Source organism: Xyrauchen texanus, chromosome 36, assembly GCF_025860055.1.
Source record: "Xyrauchen texanus isolate HMW12.3.18 chromosome 36, RBS_HiC_50CHRs, whole genome shotgun sequence".
NCBI lineage: Eukaryota > Metazoa > Chordata > Actinopteri > Cypriniformes > Catostomidae > Xyrauchen > Xyrauchen texanus.
Window position 1 is genome coordinate 4,016,982 of NC_068311.1, and position 21,904 is coordinate 4,038,885.

Genomic DNA, 21,904 nt, shown 5'->3' on the forward strand with positions numbered 1-21,904 from the left:
CTGTGTTAGACATTTGTATCTGACCGTCTCCACAATAACTCAGCAACACGCTACTTTACCTTTAATCACTTCCATAGCCCCGTAGCGTGAGCAGTGCGATGGCAAATAGAGAGAGAAGGTCAGTCAAGAGCAGAGAGCCAATCAGGAGAGTGGGCGTGTACTGTCAAGTTTTTTAAAGGAGAAGCAGCACCAAAACAGAGTGAAATGAGAGGGAGAAGTGTGGGAATGGGATCGGGAAAGGACCTCTCGAGCCGGGACTTGAACTGGGCTTGTTGACTCAATGGTGCCCCCCTAGGGAGTTGGTGCCCTACGCAGACTGTGTAGTCTGCTTATAGGGAGTGGCGGTACTGCTGTCACCTCTCTACTTTCCCTATCCCATTAAAAAGCCAAAAATCTGGGCATCTGAGCATTGGATGAAGCTATTCAGCAGACCAATGAAAATTTTGGAGGATATTACATCAGAACTACTCACATTGTCTTCCCCAATGGTTCAATTGACACCTGGCACACTCTCAGAGTGACCCGGGATATCACAGACGACCTTCCAGCTGTCCTCATCAAAGGTCAGAGGTCAAGCTTTTGATTTACGTCCTTTATTTTCTAAATTTGTTCCTGTATTCTGCATTCTTTTTACCTTATTTTTTTCGACCTGTATTATTTCTTCTCACGTACGGCACACTGCGCCAACATGTACCCGGCCCGAGCAGAAGACCTTCCTCGGCTAGGTTTGGCATGGGACCACTTCCTCCTGCTCCAGAAGTGGCTGGCAGAGTGATGGACAGCTCCAACAGCCAGTCAGTTACACAGATGGGCACGGATAAAGGCTAATCAAGATTTGCCTCTGATTTTGGTCTCCATGAAATATTGCAAGGCAAAAAAGGATTTTCTTGTTTTAGAAATCCATTTTGGCACTATTTATTTTAATTCTTTTTTCATAAAACCTCAAATTCAGAATTGGTTCTGTATGTAATATGTTTATGAAAATGTTTATGTTTGTCTTGATGTAACTCTTCTTTGTATATTTTGGAACATACATTTCTCAATAAAGATGATCTTAAAGAGATTGAAGATATAATTGTTTATGTGAATGTGTGTGTTTGATGTCAACATGAAAAAGGATTCCCAATCCCAACCGATTTTACTTCCGGAATGTGACGTATTTCCAATTTAAACTCTACATTCAAGATTCAAGACAGGACTTGATAACTGTATGACATATTTGTATACTATGGCACTTCAGTGTAGGCCTACTTCAAAGGATACTATGGTATTGCCATAGTAGCATGCCCAAAAACATGTTAATGCTTGCGATATTTATTTTTCATGGCATTTGCAGTGTACTTCTAGGTACTGTAAAGAAAACCACCAGTTTTTGTCAAATATTGATGCATTATTGTACTAACTCAACTTGAAGTTTCCTGTTTGAAAGAAGATTAAAAGATGAGAAACTTTCGCCTCAGGGCATTTTCCCGCCCCTTTCCGAATCCAATTTTGGCGTAGGCTTGGCTCCTGAATATTAATATTTAACTGCATATTCGCACATAAGTCCTACGTGATTGGCTGAATGCCTGACCAGCGCTGGTACGTGGGCGGATATACGAATCCTAATATGGTGAATGCCTTGCTCATTAATATTAAATAGAATTCCTGATTGGACGCTTGCGAGCGACGTCAGCATAACGAACATAATATTTACGCTCTATGCAGGCGGAGAGGGCGGAGTCTGTCGCTACGGACAGACAGAGATAAACGGAGGCTCGCAGGAAGGCACGCGTTCAGTTACCTGCGTTTCTAAAGAATTCCAGGTGCGTTTCCAGGTCAGTGGAGCATTTTATATAAAGATTACATGTTATTTTACATCTCATAGACTGCTCTGTTTGTTTAATGTTAAGGCATGCATGCAGTACGGGCGGATGCGCAGCTGTGTATTTCCTGTATATTTGATATTATATAGATATATAACTATATTATAACTGTACTGTTTACATGTAGAGTATTGTGTTGGTTGACTTGTTTTTAAGGGGTTGTTGTCTTTGAGTCACAGACCCCCGTCCGCCCCTATTTGTGTTCGCCTATAATTAAACACAGTTGCTGAAGCTGCAATAAAAAGTTGGCTGAGGGAACTAATGCGGCTGTTGATAGTATACTCAGACTGTTTAGCTTTCTTAAAGGAATATTCCGGGTTTAATACAAGTTAAGCTCAATCGACAGCGCTTGTGGCATAATATTGATTACCACAAAAAATAATTTCAACATTTCCTTAAAAAAAGCAAAAATCTGGGTTACAGTGATGCACTTACAATGGAAGTGAATGGGGCCAGTGCGTAAACATTCAAATACTCACTGTTTCAAAAGTATAGCCACAAGACATAAACAAAATGTGGGATAACATGATTTTAATGTGATAAAATGGCTCACTAACCATTTCTGCGTAAAGCTATATCCAATTTTACAACTTTGCTGCCATGAAATGGACATAACCGTAAAATGGCAGAAAAAACGACATTTTAAACGACTTTACAACTGAAATAACACACAAGTTTTAACAGGCAAATTAATGTAAGAGCTTTTATAAAATGATAAGCTTCGCATTTCTGCCTTTAAACTCTCCAAAAATTGGCCCCATTCACTTCCATTGTAATGCTGCCTTCACAGGCTATCGTAAATACGAGTTTCCCGCTCGGAAGTTGCACATGAATGATCCCTCAAGTCATAATTAGGTGTCCTAAACTTTCAACAGGAGGAGAGTACAGTTTCTGTAGTGAATGACAGATTTTGTTAATTTTTCTAAATACTTCTAATTGTTAGCGTTTGCCGTTTTGGTCATACGCATATACGTATATCAGCAATGATTATATGCATGTTGTAAATTTTTACACCATGAAAATAGCCTGGATTTGACCAATAATTCCATTATCGTCAGCAAGAGAACTGAGTGATATGTATTATAGTGTCAAAATAAAAGTTCCTCAAGAAATATGAATGAATGAACCTGGCGTCGTCCATGATTCCCGTGCTTTCCGACAACAAAGCATGTGAACACGATTTACTCGTAATTAACCCACTTGAAGAATAGCACATGAAGGCAGCATAAGTGCTTTTTCACCTTATTATAAGTCAGAAATGATGTTGCCCAAGATATGCAATAATTCATGATTTATGAGAACAGTGTGTTGGCACAGTGTCTATGTCTTTATGCCAATAGATTAATTTAGTGTGTATGTTTAAACTAAACTATAAAACTATTTAACTATAAGAACTCACATTTTGTTAGCTTCTTTCTCAATACACTTTCAAATAACCAGCCTGCACATGCACACGTACACACTCACTTTCCTTAATCAGATAGCTACATTCCTGAGCTATAAGCCTGTGTGATGGCAAACAATAGCCCAGGAGTTTGTGGAAAGATCCAATAGACAGCAGGAGTGTGGAAATGTGTGTTGCTCGGAGCCGTTCTTCTAGAGACAAACATTTGCGAAAAGAGTCCTGGAAAAACGTTCTGCTCCGGAGAATACTGATTAGATCAAGCAGTCTAAAACTTGATGAGAGAAATGTTGGTGTATAGTTGTACAATGGTTTAGGTTTGGTGGGTGTGAGTGTTTATGAACTGATAATTGATGGTGATTGATGTTTATTATAGTTCTCTCACTGAATTGAGATTTTCTGTGGGTCACTGAAGACTTTGAGGATCAGTTGTTTTTTTTAATGATGGATACTTAAATTAAAATTACCTGCATTTAATAACATTTATAGTTACACTGTTAACATATAAGGATTCGTTCACCCAAAAATGATAATTCTCACCTGATTTACTTCCCTTTAAGCCATCCCGGATGTGTATGACTTTCCTTCTTTAGCAGCACCGCTTATATTTTTATAAGCACTTTTAAGCTCTGTTTATACAATGCAAGTAAATGGGTGCCATCAGGCTGCTGGCTACTTGACGGTTCAAAAGGCAAATTTAGGCCACATAGAAGTAATCCACATGACACCAGTCGATCAATGAATGTCTTCTGAAGCAAACCGATAAGTTGTTGTAAGAAACAAATCGCTAATTAAAACGTTTTAACTTTAAATCGTTGCTTCCGGCCACTGCTGCATAGCTGTTAGAAATGGCCTAACACTCGTGTGACGTCCGTTCCTCTGTTGTATACAAAGCATGCGCTTCTGACTTCTCACGTGAACGTGCCATTGCGCTTACATCACTGATGTGTCGACTGCTGGCAGGAGGTAATTTAAAAAAAAGTTAATAACGTATTAATTATCCATTTATTTTTTATAAACCTATCGATTTGCTTCAGAAGACATTCATTGCTGGACATCATTGTTTGGAGTCGTGTGGATTACTTTTATGCTCTTAAACCCTCCCATTCACTTCCATTGTAAGTACTTCACTGGAACCAACATTTCTGCTTTTTTTTTTAAAGAAAAGGACGGACGAAATAATGTTTTGTGGCAATCGGCATTATGCCACAAAAGCTGTTGATTGAGCTTTATTGAACCCGAACTAACACTGAACAATGTATTAATATAAATAACATGAAATGCTGTGAAATAATATTGTTCATTAGTAGTTCATGATATTTAACGCAATTATTATGGTGCGTTCACATACAATGCAAAGAAAATGTTCACCTTGCATTGCTCGCGCGAGCTTGACCGCTGGATTATAAATTTGTGTTTAAACTCAAAGTTCGAATAACGTGAACCCGCGAGTATTCCCCCTTCTCTTCCGGAAAAGGACAGGAGGAGAGGCATCTACGACTTGGTTCATAGTAAAGTACAACCAATAGCTGGAATCAAGTAGACGTGCATATTTTCAGAACTTACCAGGTAGTCCAACTTCCTCACTTTGTATTTTTCGTCTGTTTTCTGTACACGTATGACAATGTGTCATACAATTCCGGGTGCCCACACACCGCTACAACAATCTCAATCTGCTGATAGGCTTTTGCGACAACACGTCATGCGAATTTCTCGCTCAACTGAATAAGTGAATGAAGTGATTTTGCATGTTCGGGTCACGTCATTCGCTTCATTCGTGCTGCACGGCATATGAGACATTTCTCTCATCTATTCGCATCTTTGCATTGACTTTGTATGTAACCACGGCGCGTGAAACGCTCGCTTCGCGTTTGTGACAGGGCGGAGGGCGGTGCCGGGTCGTGATTATACACACCCGGTCCCTTATCAGGCTAATTAAGCCTCCGAGAGGGATAAAGGCCGATTGCGGACGGTGGTGTGACGAGAGAGAAATCGTTTATGGACATGTCCGTCATGTGTGTGTTTGTCTTTTGTTTAAGTTAATCATTAAAATATTATTTATGTCGTCAAGCCGGTTCTCGCCTCCTCCTTTCCATTGAACTACGTTACAGCGTTGTATGTGAACGCACCATTAATGTAAACAAATAGATCCTTATTTTAAAGTGTAAATGTCCTCCTATTTTCTCTCTCGCTCTCTCTCTCTCTCTCTCTCTCTCTCTCTCTCTCTCTCTCTCTCTTTCTATTAGGTGAGCTTAAGTGTGCATGTCCCTCACAATGTGTGTCACTCTACATGTGTGTGTGTTGTTGGCGGTGTGTGCGTTGAGCTGTGCCGTGCCTCAGTCATCGTCTTATGGAGAGAGAGGCTCTGATCTCGGTCTGCAGGTGTTTTTGCGTGTGGTCCAGGACAAACCGCAGGAGAATGTGGTCATGTCCCCTCACGGCGTGGCCTCTATCCTGGGCATGCTGCTTCCGGGGGCCCATGGGGATACCCGCCGCCAACTGTTCACAGGCCTCAAATACAAGAAGACGGGTGGGTGGCTGTTTGCTCTTTCTTTTAGTTAGTTGGTTAGGTTTTTTAAGGTTTTGTCTTGTGGATTTTATTTGACCATTTGTGCTAGAGGCATGAAAAGACAGTTTGTGTTGACTGATGCAAGCCTCAACATGCTTTGTATTGAATCTGACCTATAGAAATTAATTTTTAAAAAGTTGATCCCACTGAAATTCAATGTAGAAATAAGTTACTGGTTGAATCCAGGCACCGCTAAAGATTGTTTGGTGTTTTTCTTTCTCTCAGGTCCGTATAAGATGTTGCGGAAACTGCACAAGACCCTGACCGCCAAGTCCAATGCTGATATAGTGACAATCGCCAATGCGCTGTTCCCCAAGGAGGGTTTCAGCATGAACGAAGACTTCTTGAAAGCCAACAGGGAGAACTTCCTGTGCGAGAGTCAAAGTCTTGACTACAACGACCCTAAGAAGGCTGCAGATGTCATAAATGACTGGGTCAAAAACAGCACTAAAGGTACAGCTTACATTGACCTCTGACCTCTGGGCTTGCTCTCCTAACACCAGACTTAACGGAGCGTAGATTCTAGGCTGGACTGATTAAAAAATGTATGTATTATGAAATGTATTGTTTTATTTTTGCCCCAAAAATAGCTCTTTGGCTGAACTTAATTCAGTTATGGACTGTGGTTTTTTTCTTAACTTAAAATGATTATGTAATCAAACACTTAGTGTAGAGAGAACATACATTTTACATACTGTTACATAGACGAGGTGATTATCTTTCAAACGAGCCCACACAAAAGGCAATCGTAGCGTAGATAATTAGATAATTGACACAAAGCACAATGTACTCGCAGTATCTGGCATCTCGCAAACTTGTTAGATTTTCTGGATCAGATAGCATCGTTGGAAATGATTTAGCATTATTGAATGCTAATTAAATTGTATTGGGTTCAGATTGCTCCAACAAGTAGTGATAGTTCTCCATATTTGGGAATAGAGTCATATGATCAATCACTCTAATTACATATGGCCGCCAGGAGATGGTGCCAAGACTCAATGATGTCTCAATTGGAACAGAATGAAATTCATTTCGTGAATTTCTTCATGCTATGAAAACCTGTAGTCATTGTTGTGTTTACATGTGTAATTAGTTCTTATGTACAATTATTGTGTTTTATTTATTTGGAAAGGCTTTTGGACACTTTGGGGAAGTTTTTGGACACTATGCTAAATTATGTGTGTTAAAGAACTGTTTGTGAATGTGAAAAAGTCTGCAAAGTTTCAAAAATCAAAGGGCACGACAAATGGATTTATTGACTCCGAAAAGAAAGAACCGATACTGAACACCTGAAACTAGTCGTTAGTAATTCCAGACTTACTTCCTGTACTAACCTACGTAATTTGTTAACAAAAAACCCGCCTCTAGTCTTCATTGGCTGCACGCGAACAGCTTAACCCACCCTCAAACACTAAACTAAGCAGTAGACCAATCACAACAGACTGGGACATCTAACCAATCAGAGCAGAACATAGAATATTATAAATAAAATATCCAGGCCAGAATAATATAAATAACAATAATAATCTTTACATAATATTTAAAAACAATCTTGCTATAATGACACAGACTCAATGATGACTCAATTGGCACAGAATGAAACTTGTTCTGTGAAATCTCATTACTAAAATCATGTCTCCATGCAATGGAAACCTTTAGTCATTGTTCGTATGTACAATTATTGTGTTTTTTTTGTTTGGAAAGGCTTTTGGACACTTTGGAGAAGTTTTTGGACACTACTTTAAATTATTTTTGTAATGCTATAACTTTTATTGCTTTGTTGAATTTCTCATATACAGTTGACATGATTGGGAACCAAAAAAAGCTTTTTTTTCACAAAAGCTGTTTGTGAACGTAAAAAAGTCTGCAAAGTTTCAAAAATCAAAGTGCACGACAAATGGAGTTATTGACTCCCAAAAGAAAGTCGCTAGTAATTCCAGACTTACTTCCTGTGCTAACCTATGTAATTTGGTCGCAAAAAAACACGCCTCTGGTCTTCATTGAATGCTCGCTTAAATTATGAGCAAATTAAAGTGTTTTTTTTACCTTGGATGCATGTAAATCTATTGTATGAGACCTTTAAAACTAAATTAGGTGCTCTTTAAAACTAGTCCTCCTATATAAGTCCACTTGTGAAAATGCTTTTATTTTCCATTGTTCCAATTTAAATCTTTTTATTTTTTTTCACTACAAAAAATATATTAAATCAGCATCATTTTTCAATGTGGACTTTTGAACTGTATTCATTTGAATTATATTTTAATTTAATTTAACATTATTTTTTATTATAATAAATAAATATTTATAATTGCTCTATTTTTGTTCTCAGGCCATATTCCCACTCTTGTTTCACCGGATATGTTGGATCCAGCTACGACCCGGTTAGTGGCTGTAAATTCCATTTACTTCAAAGGCTTGTGGAAGTCACGCTTCCAAAGCCAGACCACCAAACCAAGGAGCTTCACAGCAGGAGATGGAAAAACATACAAAGTGCCCATGATGTCCCAACTCTCAGTCTTTAACATAGGTGATGTAATCATATTCTGCAGACTAAATTAGTTATTTTGCTCACAGTAGTGTTATGAAATAATTTTTCGACCATTTAATTCTTGCAGTTGTCTGGCTATATGTGGATTTGTTTTCCAGAAACGGCAATGCATTAAAAACTTGGCTATTTTTTAAACACTGGGAACGCTGACTTATCTTAACCTCATAACAATTCCTCATAACCCTGCAGATGGGACTGCAATGGGGTAAAATGTGAATTAAGTGAATTCTAATGTAAAACCCAAGTGTGTCTGACTTAAATATTAATAGACTTTTATGTTGCTGTTGAAGCAGTTATAATATAAGGACTTAACTAGCAGAATAAAATGTATTATTGTCAGTGAGAGAACACCACTAATCAAGTTCATTGAGGTGATTGGGATTGGATCCATGCTGCTAAATATTGCATACTGTACAGTGCTCACAAACACATATGTGGCCAATTTAGTATCATTAAATGAAGAAGTTAAGAGACTCTGTGTGCCGTTATAGCTCTAGTTCTGCATTAGCCAGACTTTTTGTAATTTTTTGTACAGATGTTAAAGTAATTTCAATACAAATTTAATACAATGTTTTTTTAATATGCAGAGACAACTATAAGTTGACTTCCCTTAAAATTGTAAAATTGCTCATTGTAGCAAACAGTCACCTTGTAATCAACCTTGTCTCTTAACAGTCAATATGGCTAGTCTAGCTCTGACCAAGCTGTCTTTCTCTCTGCAGGTCAAGCGAGCACACCAGAGGGATTGAGGTATACCGTGATTGAACTGCCCTATCACGGCAACAGGATGAGTATGTTCATTGCATTGCCGTCAGAGGAGGCCACGCCCCTGTCGGCCATCCTCCCTCACATCTCTACAGTGACCGTCCAAAGCTGGACCAAACAGATGGCCCAGAGGAGAATACGCCTCCTAATGCCAAAGTAAGACACCTGTAGCCAACATTATGCTTAAATATTCACTCTTAAACTCAAGTCAATCATTTTATCTTTTTTTTTTGCATCCATTAAACAAATCATTTCATTTGTGTTATAGACATGAATGATGGCAAAAATAATGTGGCTTATTGAGCAGAGGTGTTATTATAGGTGTAGAATTGTGATTTTCACCTGGTGAATGATAAAATAAGTGAAAAAATAAATAAAAATCTCATAAACATACACGGATCTACAGACCAGAATATTATAGAGAATTGGGAGGTAAAAACAGACAAACACCCAGAACACTCGTGCAATCACATTACAACTCCAGCTGCATGTCTGTCTGTCCATCTATCCGTCTGTCTGTCTCATCTATCTGCCTGTCTGTCTGTCCGTCTGTCTGTCCGTCTGTCTGCCTGTCTGTCTGTCTATCTATCTGTCTTTCTGTGTGATCTACCTTTCTATCTGTCTGTCATCTGTCTGTCCGTCTGCCTGTCTGTCTATCTATCTATCTGTCTTTCTGTCTCATCTATCTGCCTGTCTGTCTATCTATCTGTCTTTCTGTCTGATCTACCTGTCTATCTGTCTGTCATCTGTCTGTCCGTCTGCCTGTCTGTCTATCTATCTATCTGTCTGATCTACCGTCTATCTGTCAGTCTATCCATCTGTCTGTCTGTCCGCCTGTCTATCTATCTGTTTTCTGTCTGATCTACCTTTCTATTTGTCTGTCATCTATCTGTCTGACTGCCTGTCTGTCCGTCTGTCTGCCTGTCTGTCTATCTATATGTCTTTCTGTCTGATCTACCTGTCTGTTTGTCTGTCATCTATCTGTCTGTCTGACTGCCTGCCTGCCTATCTGTCTGTGTATCTGCATGTATGATCTGTCCTTTATCTATCTTCCTGCCTGTCTGTCATCTATCTGTCTGTCTGTTTGCCTGTCTGTCCGTCTGTCTGCCACCCTGTCTATCTATCTTTCTGTCTGTCTGATCTACCTGTCTGTCTGTCATCTGTTTGTCTGTCTGTCATCTATCTATCTGTCCATTTATCTATCTGTCTCATCTATCTGCCTGCCTGTCTGTCTGTGTATCTGCATATCTGTCTGTCTGATCTGTCCATCTGTCTTCCTGTCTGTCTGTCTATCTTCTATCTACCTGCCTGTCTGTCATCTATCTGTCTCTCTGTCTGTATAGCCTGTCTGTTTATCCATCTAACTGTCTGTCTGTCTATATGTCTGCCTGTCTGTGTATCTGGATATCTGGTCTGTCTGTCTATCTAACTACCAGCCTGTCTGTCATCTATCTGTCTCTCTGTCTGTTAGCCTGTCTGTTTATCCATCTAACTGTCTGTCTGTCTATATGTCTGTCTGTCTGTCATCTGTCTGTTTGTCTGTCTGTCATCTGTCTGCCTGTCTGTGTATCCGCATATCTGGTCTGTTTGTCTATCTAACTACCAGCCTGTCTGTCATCTAGCTGTTTGTCTGTTTGCCTGTCTGTTTATCTCTCCGTCTGTCCATCTGTCTATCCATCTAACTGTCTGTCTGTCCATTTGTCTGTCCGTCGGTCTATCCATCTGTCTGTCTATCTAACTACCTGCCTGTCTGTCATCTATCTGTCTCTCTGTCTGTTAGCCTGTCTGTTTATCCATCTAACTGTCTGTCTGTCTATATGTATGTATGTCTGTCTGTCTATATGTCTGCCTGTCTGTCTATCTGTCTTTCTGTCTGTGTGATCTACCTCTCTGTCTGTCTGTCTGTCTGTCTGTCTGTCATCTGTCTGTTTGTCTGTCTGTCATCTGTCTGCCTGTCTGTGTATCCGCATATCTGGTCTGTCTGTCTATCTAACTACCAGCTTGTCTGTCATCTAGCTGTTTGTCTGTTTGCCTGTCTGTTTATCTCTCCGTCTGTCCATCTGTCTATCAATCTAACTGTCTGTCTGTCCATTTGTCTGCCCGTCGGTCTATCCATCTGTCTGTCTATCTAGCTGTCTGTGTGTCTGTCTGCCTGACTGCCTATCCGTCTCTCCATATGTCCGTCTGTCTGTCTATCTATCTATCTACCTGACTGTCTGTCTGTCTATCTGAGTAGGTTCACAGCTGAGGAAGAGATGGATTTAGAGGGTCCTCTCACAGCGTTGGGAATCAAAGACATCTTCAATCAGGATAAAGCTGATTTCAGACACCTGAGTGAGTGACAGCTGTCAGTCATGCACTACAGAGCAGCTGTGTTTGTGCACTGCATATTTTTACCAATGTAGTATTTAACAATAATGTGCATCTGTGTGTGTGTGTGTGAACAAATAATTTTTGGGTTGTTGACTGTGAACAGTAGAAACATCTCTCAGTGAAGAGTGAAAATACAGTATGAGTCACAGCTCGCTGATCTCCATCCAGAGACACTCCCAACGCTGCTCTAAATGAGATCCCTGTTGTCTTCAAAGTCTTTGAGTTTGTACTATAATTCCCTCCCTACTCTTTAACCTCCACCTTGAGGTTCAAAAACATCAAAAAAGTGAATCACTTTGGCCTTTCGATTTTTAATTAAAAAGAAGGTTATCATATCAAAACTTTACAGGATTTCAAACCCTTCACAGTTTTAAACCTTGACTTTTGGTCTTTAAGATAAACCTATTTAGTTTGGAAAGTCATTCAGTTTTGAGTGAATCAATCTGGAAAATGTTAGAAACTGCCAAAAGAGTGAAATGTTGCAGCTGATGCGATCTGAAGTTTGTTGTTCTTTTGCTCTCTTGTGGCAGTCTGGTGCAATGACTGTCTATTGGAGAATAATGTGGCTAAAACCAACTTCACGTAATTTTAGTACGCAGTTAAAGTATGTAGTGCTCTGGTGATGACTTGTGTGTTTAGTAAGCACAAAAACATACAACCTACCATGTCATAAACATCTAACTCTAATATCCTAATCTCATATACTATATTGGTTAGCACACTAATTGCTGGGTACCTGCTTGATTAGGTCAATCAAATTAATTGTTTTCAGCCTTTGAGTTTGATTGCAAATATATTTATACATTTATGAATGTACATTGCTGTAGTATAGTGAATATCTTTACATTTCTTTTCTTTATTTAGTTTGTATTAATATTGTATTTATTAAGTTAATATTTGATTGTATTAATTTGATATAAAACACTATTATAGCACATTGTTTTTAATATTATACAAAGATAATTATTGTTATTTATATTATTGCTGCCTGTATATTTTATTTATAATATTCTCTTTATTTAATATGTATTATTATATTGTATTAATTTAATATAAAATACATTTATAACTTTAGTGTAAAATGTAAAAATAATTATTTATATTATTCTACTATATGAATAAATAAATTATAAATATGAAACATAATATATATTTTAATATATAATATATTTTAATTAATATATTCTTTCAACTTTATTTATATTCATAATTATTATATTCTATTGTATGAATTTGACACTTGTTAATACTGTATTGTATACATTTTAAAATAACATTAAAATATAATTTTTATATTTTGTAAAATAATTATAGTTATTTATATTTTTATTTAAATGTACAGTATACTATATTGTATTTTATTTAAAATAACAACATTATTATTATTTTGATTTTATATTTATATTTCATTTATAGTATATACATTCAAGCAATTATTTATAAATTAATGAAATTATATGATATTTTTATTTTTTATATATTTTATTTATATGAATCATTATTTTGTAATTATTATTGTTATTTATATTATTTAAATTAATACTATATTGTATACATTTGATGTAAAATAACATTATTATTTTAATATTTAGTAAAAAATATTTTATTCATATTCTGGGCCATCAAACAATTAATTATCAATATAAGAAATAACATATTGTAGAAAAAGTTCAATATGTATATTTTATTTATATTCATCATTATTATGTTCTCATTATTATTGTATTAATATAAAATGTATTAATATAATATTGTATTAATTTAACATAAACTAACATTATAGCTTTAATTAATGTAAAAGTATATCAAGCAATTAATTATAAATTTAAGAAATAATATATTTAAAAAAATGTTTGTATTTTTTATTTAAATGAATCATTATTACATTTAATTGTATTTAAAATAACATTATTATTTTAAAATTATGTAAAAATAAAATTTATTTATATTATTCTGGGCTGTCAAACAATTATTTTTAAATATGTGGAATAATAAATATTTTAGAAATAAAATTAGGCCTGTATATTTTATTTATATTCATTATTATGTTCTACTGAATAATTTGATATTTATTAATAACGTATTTTATTGATTTAATATAAAATAACATTATTATTATTATTATTGTAATATTATGTAAAATCATTGTTGTTATAATATATAAAATAATGAATACATGTTTTGTGTTAAAAGCAGACTTTGTGTGTGTTTGTGTGTGTAATAGGTTCAGATCCTGTCTATGTGTCTAAAGCGCTGCAGAAGGCCAAGATAGAAGTCAATGAGGACGGAACCAAAGCCGCTGCTGCCACCAGTAAGTTACTGTGTGTCTGTATTAGTGGTTATAAAGGCAACTATTACTATTGTTACATACTTTACAATACTTCTCAAGGTCAGCGGCTGTTAGTAGCCACAGGGATGAGTTGTCCAGAAAGACTCTGCAGCTGAGGTCATGACCTCTCATCCTCTTTCTCTTCATGTCTCTGTCTCTTTTCAGCTGCAATCTTGTATGCTCGATCTTCTCCTTCATGGGTGACTGTGGACAGACCGTTCCTGTTTCTTATCAGACACAACTCTACAGGTACACACAAACTCACACTCTAGTGTGTGGTACTTAAACTTCAATTTAAACTTAGTTTACACTGATGCTCTCTATAGAACCCTCCTTGTTCTGTTCTACGAAATTGGGCTTTTGTGGCTAGAAGTGTCTGTGTTTATATACTTGCATAGACCATATTTCGCACCTAACGAAAAAATATCCATTCTCTTTCAGGAACCATCCTGTTCGCTGGCCAGATCAACAAACCTTGAGCAGAAATCAAAGATGATTGACTTCCTGTATATCTCACCTATGTACGACTCTCTCTCACACATCAGCCCACGACTCACTGCACACACACACACGCACGCACACACACACACACACACACACACGCGGATGGATATATACTTTTTGTGCATTCCGTACCTACAATGCTTTGCTCTGATTGTTGTCTTGGGTGTCTTTTTTACCTTCTTATTGCATTAGACAACATCATGTATTAAATTGCTGATATCTTTACATTCTTGTAAAACATTGTATATGATTTTATACATATTTTATCATTTGTGTCTAATGCATAACTCTCACAAAACGTAGGACTAAAATGCTGCCATAACTTTTGTTCATGTTGTGAATTTTTTTTATACTGTCACTAATAAAATGGCAATTTATTTGTTTTATATCAATGAAACAGTTTCAAACATTAAGTGTCATTTTATTAATTACGGTACTGTCTTTCTACAGTTGCGAACATAGTTGTTTTGTTTATTTAATAAAGTATAAACTAGTTAGTGTTGTTGTCCTTACTTTTTTATTTCTGATTTGAAAAATCACCTTAACATATCTTGCCATATCCCCCTAAGAATCAGGAATAAAGAGGGGGATAACTAATATGGGGGCATGAACAAAATAATTATATTTATGTATGTATGTTTTAAAAATGATATGTGATGGTATGAATTATTAAAACAAATAATTGTACAATGCAAATATTCATGTATAAAAGGAATAGATTTGAGAATGATTCAGTGGTATTAAAATAATAAACACATGCTGAAATAAGATTTAATTTTTATTTTAAAAAAATCAAATTGATAATTATAAATTAACTGTAAATCATATTTATATAAGCTAGCAATAACCACTTTTATGATAATAAAAAGATCAATATTATTATAATGTTATTTATATTAAATAAATACTATATAATATTAATACAAAAGAAGAATAATGATGAATATAAATAAAATAGCTTTTATTTTTAATTATACTTCATATATAAATAATTGTATAATTTTAATATACATTATTTCACATTTTTTATTAATGGTTTGCTATTCCAGAATAATAAAAATAACAATGATTATTTTTCACACAATATTAAAATAATTATATATTCAAATTGCTGTTTGATATTAAATTAATAAAACATATTATTAATAAATATTACATTCATAAAATAGAACAAAATAGTGATAAATACAAATACAATAATATAATTTTTTTTCTAAAATATATTTTATTTTTGACATTAATAATTCATATTATATAAATGAATTATTATTTTTACATAATATTAAAATAAAATTATAATAATATTATATTATTAGATTAATGCAACATACAATAATAATACATATTAAATCATTTCAAAAGAGCATAATAATTATGAATGTAAATATAATATTATAATTATTTTTCAAAAATGTATATGTATATTTCTTTTATATCACATAATGATATACATAATAATTATTAATTTTATACTTTATTATTTATTAGTTTTATACAACATAAAATCTTAATAAATATTAAATTAATACAATAGAATATAATATAATAATTATGAACATGTGTATATATATATATATATATATAGCCTAAAATAACTTTAAAAAATATGTATTATTTCTCAGATTTATTTTTTAAATCTATAATTATATAAATAATTATTATTATTTCTATATAATATTAAAATAAGATTTTGTAACAAGAATAATTTGTTTTGTGTTAGATTAATAAAATAAATAATATTAATACATTTTAAACGTATACAATAGAATATAATAATGAAGAACATAAATAGTATATATTATTATGTTATTCCTCTTGCTATAATTATAAAACCTTTTTGATGAGTTTCATGAGGATATCAGTTTTATTTTCACATGCGCGTTTTCGCCGATCTTTACGGTATTCTTCGCTGTTGCGCTTGAACTTCCCCAGCGCTCAGCTGACTCGAGACAGGCGGAAACAAGAGCAAACAACGATGGCGGCAGAGATCCACTCAAGGCCTCAGAGCTCCAGACCCGTCCTGCTCAACAAGATCGAGGGACACAGCGACGCTGTGAACACAGCCCTGCTCATCCCGAAAGAGGATGGAGTGATCACGGTCAGCGAGGACAGGTACTTGCTCCAGCAGAGCCAGTAGAGACATGACAACACTCTCAAAACACAGCGGCTGTTCATTTAAATGACAGATTAATTGTTTATTTGCTCACTTAAAGACATACATAATTGTTCACTCAAACATGGTACTCTGATATACTTAATGGTTACCATGTTTACGTATGACAAAAAAGAAAAAATGTCCAAAAGCATGGTATTATCATGGAATTAGCATGTTATTAGCATGTTATTAGCATGGTATTAGCATGGCACATGTTCAAAATACCATAATAATACCATGGTACTTTAGCAGTGTTTGTGTCAGTGTTATAACTTGCTCAGATCTGACAGTGGATGTTTGAAAACTTTATCTTGGCTTCAGATTTGAAGATGTTATTTAAGTTATTCTGGGGTTTGTTTGGGCCAGTCTTTAACTAGTGTTATATGTTATGATTAAATTTGTTTAAATGTGTATTTTCAACCTTATTTATCTTATTGTTGTTTTTGTTTATATCAGGACGATTCGAGTCTGGCTAAAGAGAGACAGTGGGCAGTACTGGCCCAGCATTTACCACACTGTGTCCTGTGAGTATCACCAGTGAGGTCTGTGCTACATTTAAAGGGACAGTTCACCCAAAAATTGAAAACGATGTCATCATTTACTCACCCGTATGTTGCTCCAAACCCACAAGAGAAGTTTTGAAAAAGGTTCACGCTGCTCTTGTTTAAACAACCAAAGTTAATGGGGACTGTGGATTGTCGTAGCTCCAGAATTTAGGATTTTATTTTATTAAGGCCCCGATATATTTCTGGAGAAGTCCTTCGATCAGGGGTAAAACGAAGTTCTAAACAGCTGAGCAATGGTATACTGTTTGCAAACATGCAGACACCCGCCACACCGCTGTGGGAGGTGCTTAGAGGAGCATTTAAATATGAGGATGCTACATGTAAACCTTAAAAATTTGTTTTTAATGACTTTATGCCTCATTCTATGAGTAGGCCTAGAAATCACTCTTGATCAGCAAAAGACGCTGTTTTAACCACTCGATGATGATTTAAAGTAATATTTATGCAGTAGAAAATGTTGACCTTGTCTTGTTTACATTCTGAATGAATGGAGCTGTGTAGCTAATACGCTATAGCGCCATAACATGCACCAAATTAAACAAAATGTATCACATGACATGTTCTTGGAAAATGTCTTTATGTGAACGATCGTACAGATGTAGGTACATTTGCTCGCTAACAACTCTGCACTCCGTTGTGTTCATGTTGACCACTGGCTGAACAATGTAAACAAAGTAGTAGGTGGAGCTATATGTCACACCTACCGATGGCGTGGACCAATGGCAGTAAGAAGTTGTTTAGTTTTCCTACAAGTTTGTCCAGATGAGCTGTTACGAACCACCGAAATGAACGCAAAAACAAAATGACGTCATACCCATTTGTTCTATGATTTCGTATGAAGTATATCTTGGCCTTAACACTCATTTTGCGTGAACTTTCCCTTTAATTCATGTTTTTATGAAGATACGAAAAGTCCTCAGTGTTCTGACTGGCTGATAGTTACAACTCTACAATAACCACAGATTACCATAGTATTAAAGCAACTAATCCCATGTCCACACTTACACATTTTCATTTGAAAATGCATTAATTTCGCTATATTTACAGCACTCATCCACACTTTAACACAAGTAGAGTTAGTTGACATGAAAAACATTTGGAAGAGCACCTATTATGGTTTTAAACATGCCTAATTTAGTTTTAAAGAGCTCATACAATAGATTTACATGCATCCAAGGTAAAAAAAAACACTTTAATTTGCTCATAATTTAAATTGCAGGATCACATTCAAAAAACGACTCGTTCAATGATCCGTTCTGAAGGATTCATTCTAAACTCCTTTCAGAGAGCCTACTCTGCTCTGATTGGTCAGATGTCCCAGTCTGTTTTGATTGGTCTACCGCTGATTGTAGTGTTTGAGGGCGGGTCAAAGCTGTTCACGAGCAGCCAATGAAGACCAGAGGCGGGTTTTTGGTTACCAAATTACATAGGTTTGTACAGGAAGTAAGTCTGGAATTACTAACGACTCGTTTCAGGTGTTCAGAATCGGTTCTTTCTTTTGGGAGTCTGGATGAACACTTCATGTACAGTATACGAAGATGAATTGTTTACATTTGTGGATGATCAAACAAATGAACCCAACTGTCTTTTCGTTTGTCTTTCTCTGTAGCTCCGTGCTCCTGTATGTCATATCACCACGAGAGCAAGCGGATCTTCATTGGGCAGGACAATGGGGCTGTTGTGGTAAGAGTCACTCTATTGGCCCCTGAGGGCCAAAGTGACACAGCTTGTGTATATAAGGTTTAGTTCACCAAAAATGGTGATAATTTACTCACCCTCATGTCATTCCAAACCTGTATGACAGGAACTCAAAGCAGATGTGAACAGAACATTTACACTGCTCTTCTCCATACAATGAAAGTGAAGTAGGCACCGGTTCTGTCAAGATCAAAAAGCACCGTAAAAGAGGTCCATATGACTTTATTCTGAAGTAATACAACAGACTGAAATTTCAGTCTTTATTCATTGGTAATCCTCCATTTCAATGGCTGCATATACATTGTCAGAAAAAAATCTGATTTGTTTTACTCGTGTCCGACACAGATCGGATAGTGTTGCACATGAGATTGGATTTTTCGCATCTGATCTGAGCTACTCCCAAATGTGGTTTTAAGATACATATCCAATATCTGGACTAGGCAAAACTACCAGTTTTGTAATCGACTGGTCAATGGGTTGTCTGAATGACTAAGTGCAGCACTTCAACATGATAGTCAACAAATAACAAGGCTAAATATCTATAACATTATTTCTATCGGGAAGACACGCAGGCTTGAGTGAAGTTTGAGATGCCATTTATTTGATAGATGTAAAACGGGAGGTGATGTCTTTCTCTTTGGCATAGGCCCTGTCCGGCAGTCCGAGGTAGTTGTACCCAGAACCGTCATGTCCTGCCGGAGATAGAAGGCAGGGGCGAGGAGCCTACCCCCCTGCGGGACAGGGCTCAACTGGTGGTGGTGGGGTGGAGGAGGTTGCAGTGTTAGCTCACAGCAATGTGATAGATTGTGAGCAGACTTATAAAGCATTGGCTTACGTGCGATTGGCTGGGAATTACCCAGCTAATGATGTGATGATGTACACCTCATTACATCATTAGCTGGGTAATGATGTGATGATGTACACCTGCTGGTCTTCCCGCTAGAACTACGCTCCACATTGCACAAAACTATCAAAGTAAAAAATAACAATATCTCCATCCCTAATTGGAGCCTATTGAGTACTTCTGCAGTCGAGTACGCTAACCTTCAAAAACGAGTAATCGATTTCTTAAAAACAACAGGTATGACACATATGAAATGCATATTTTGTTTTATTCACAAATGTTACTAAGAACGGTTTCTAAATAAGTTCATTCAACAAACTTTGTTGAATATGCATGAATTCACCTATAATTACATTTTGTTACATTTCTCAGTGCATTAATGACTCCGTTGTAACTGCGAGATTTGCCGAGGCATTCAGAGGGAAAGTAAAGTATAATTTAGCATTGCATACATCAGGCAATTATGCGAAATAAAATCAATTTGCAATGTTGAAATAGTATTTTTATTAGTCGATTAACTGGTGCTGAACAAGTACTCGATTAGTCGAATACTTGTGCACATCTCTAGCTCCAAATACAGAGTGGCACAAAACTGCTTATGCACATCCTGAATGCAGAATGACGCACTTCAGGGCGATCCTCGCTGCACATTCAAAAGTGCATAACTGTAATTTTGCAGGTATCTAGTTCACAACATTATGCAGTTTAAACCTTTTTTTACTACAACTATTTATTTAAGCAGTGTCAGACAGAATCAGCTAAAGACTTTAATCTAACCACAAACCTTACAAATACGGGAGCATTACTCTCAGCAGAGGATTTTATGTCTGAGAGTGATTGTCGAGAAATGTATTACTGATACGACACTTTGCTGTAACAACAGCGCATAAAAAGACTAAACCTAAAGCATTAAAGCGACTAAACCTCTTGCTGTTATTCACTGCAAGATATCATCACGCAAAGAAGTTGCGTCTCTCAATTAATTTAATAGGTTAAAACCACCACCACTAAAAATATGAACATTAGTATTTGATCCCACTAATCAACTAGTTGGTTGCTGAACAACTAGTCGATTATTCAACCACCCTGGCACATCCCTAATCTGGACCAACGCGTAAACACTCCGATTCTCCTCGTATTTCTAGCATTAACATCCACTGAAACAGACTTTTGGTTTATATCTGTGCAAGCAGAGCAACGTTATTCTGGAGGTGCAAGCAGCGAGGAGACATTACAAACAAAGCTGATTGTGCGTGCACATATTTTCAACCAATGACAACTTTTCTTCTAATTAGCGAAACACTGTGGAATAAATGGGAAGAGCGACACTATAGTGTGGTGAGCTATCGGACCAGATGACATTCCTTGAGCCAGTTTATGGCAGAGCCTCTCTCTAACTTTCAATGCAAAGAAAAGTTGCTCCATTTTGATTGAATTGTGGCAGGACCAACACAAACAAATGCCAATCTTATCCATCAGATAAGCTGTTCGGACAACTGCCAGACACCCCTCACAAGGCAGGAACGATCTTCCAACATTTACATTTATGCATTTGGCAGACGCTTTTATCCAAAGCAACATACAGTGCACTTATTACATGGACAATCAATTTACATATTTCACATTTTTTTAATGGTCCATTTGGATCATTCTTTTACTGTTAAAGTGAAACTCCTTAGCTGGTGACCCGAGGAGGCTGGTGCCTCATACTTTGGTGTCTTGTGTCATGCCCGCTCATTTCAAATGGTGCCAGTGTGATTCTCACAACACTAGTATTTCCAAAAGAGAACAGAGGTAAAAGAACGAGCATGTTTTCATTCATCCGTAACCACGTGTATAGGAATATTCTGAATAATGTGAAGCTTTTAAACGTATTTTTAGAATAAAGGCTGTGGTAATTAATGTAAACACTGTCGGTTGTCTTAAAGGAATAATTCAGCCAAAAATCATAATTTACTCACCCACATGCCATCCCAGATGTGTATGACTTTCTTCTGCAGAACACAAATAAATATTTTTAGGAGAATAGTTGAGCTAATTAGGTCCATACATTGCAAGTCAACAAGGTCCAGAACTTTCAAGCTCAAAAAAATCACAAAATATAGCAAAAAATAATCCATACGTCTCCAGTGGTTAATATTTAAGTCCTTTTTTTTTACTATAAATCTCCACTTTCACGTTATTTTGTTTTTGGCAATTTGCATTCTTTATGCATATTGCCACCTGCTGGGTGGGGAGGAGAATTTATAGTGAAAAAAGGGCTTTAATATTGTCACCCACACCTAT

The 21,904-nt window shown here is 36.1% G+C and overlaps 2 protein-coding genes across 3 annotated transcripts in view; both read left to right on the forward strand.

Moving 5' to 3' along the window:
* The first annotated feature begins 1,704 nt into the window (after positions 1–1,704).
* LOC127630277 (glia-derived nexin-like) lies at positions 1,705–14,860 on the forward strand. Of its 2 annotated transcripts, none has more exons than XM_052107775.1 (9): positions 1,705–1,805; positions 5,514–5,797; positions 6,062–6,289; positions 8,166–8,363; positions 9,107–9,305; positions 11,386–11,483; positions 13,747–13,833; positions 14,017–14,100; positions 14,293–14,860. In XM_052107775.1, exons 2-9 carry the CDS (start codon positions 5,530–5,532, stop codon positions 14,328–14,330), a joined length of 1,200 nt encoding a protein of 399 aa, XP_051963735.1. In that variant the 5' UTR covers positions 1,705–1,805; positions 5,514–5,529; the 3' UTR covers positions 14,331–14,860. The 2 variants fall into 2 exon arrangements, with proteins under 2 accessions (XP_051963735.1, XP_051963734.1); XM_052107774.1 differs by having other exon boundaries at positions 1,707–1,817; positions 14,293–14,859.
* A 1,453-nt stretch (positions 14,861–16,313) lies between these two features.
* Positions 16,314–21,904, forward strand: part of LOC127630119 (WD repeat and FYVE domain-containing protein 1-like) — a 19,925-nt gene continuing 14,334 nt past the window's right edge. The window contains exons 1-3 of the mRNA XM_052107556.1: positions 16,314–16,467; positions 16,967–17,034; positions 18,686–18,759. Coding sequence (XP_051963516.1) covers positions 16,331–16,467; positions 16,967–17,034; positions 18,686–18,759 — 279 coding nt within the window. The 5' untranslated portion in view covers positions 16,314–16,330. The remainder of the gene's footprint in view (positions 16,468–16,966; positions 17,035–18,685; positions 18,760–21,904) is intronic.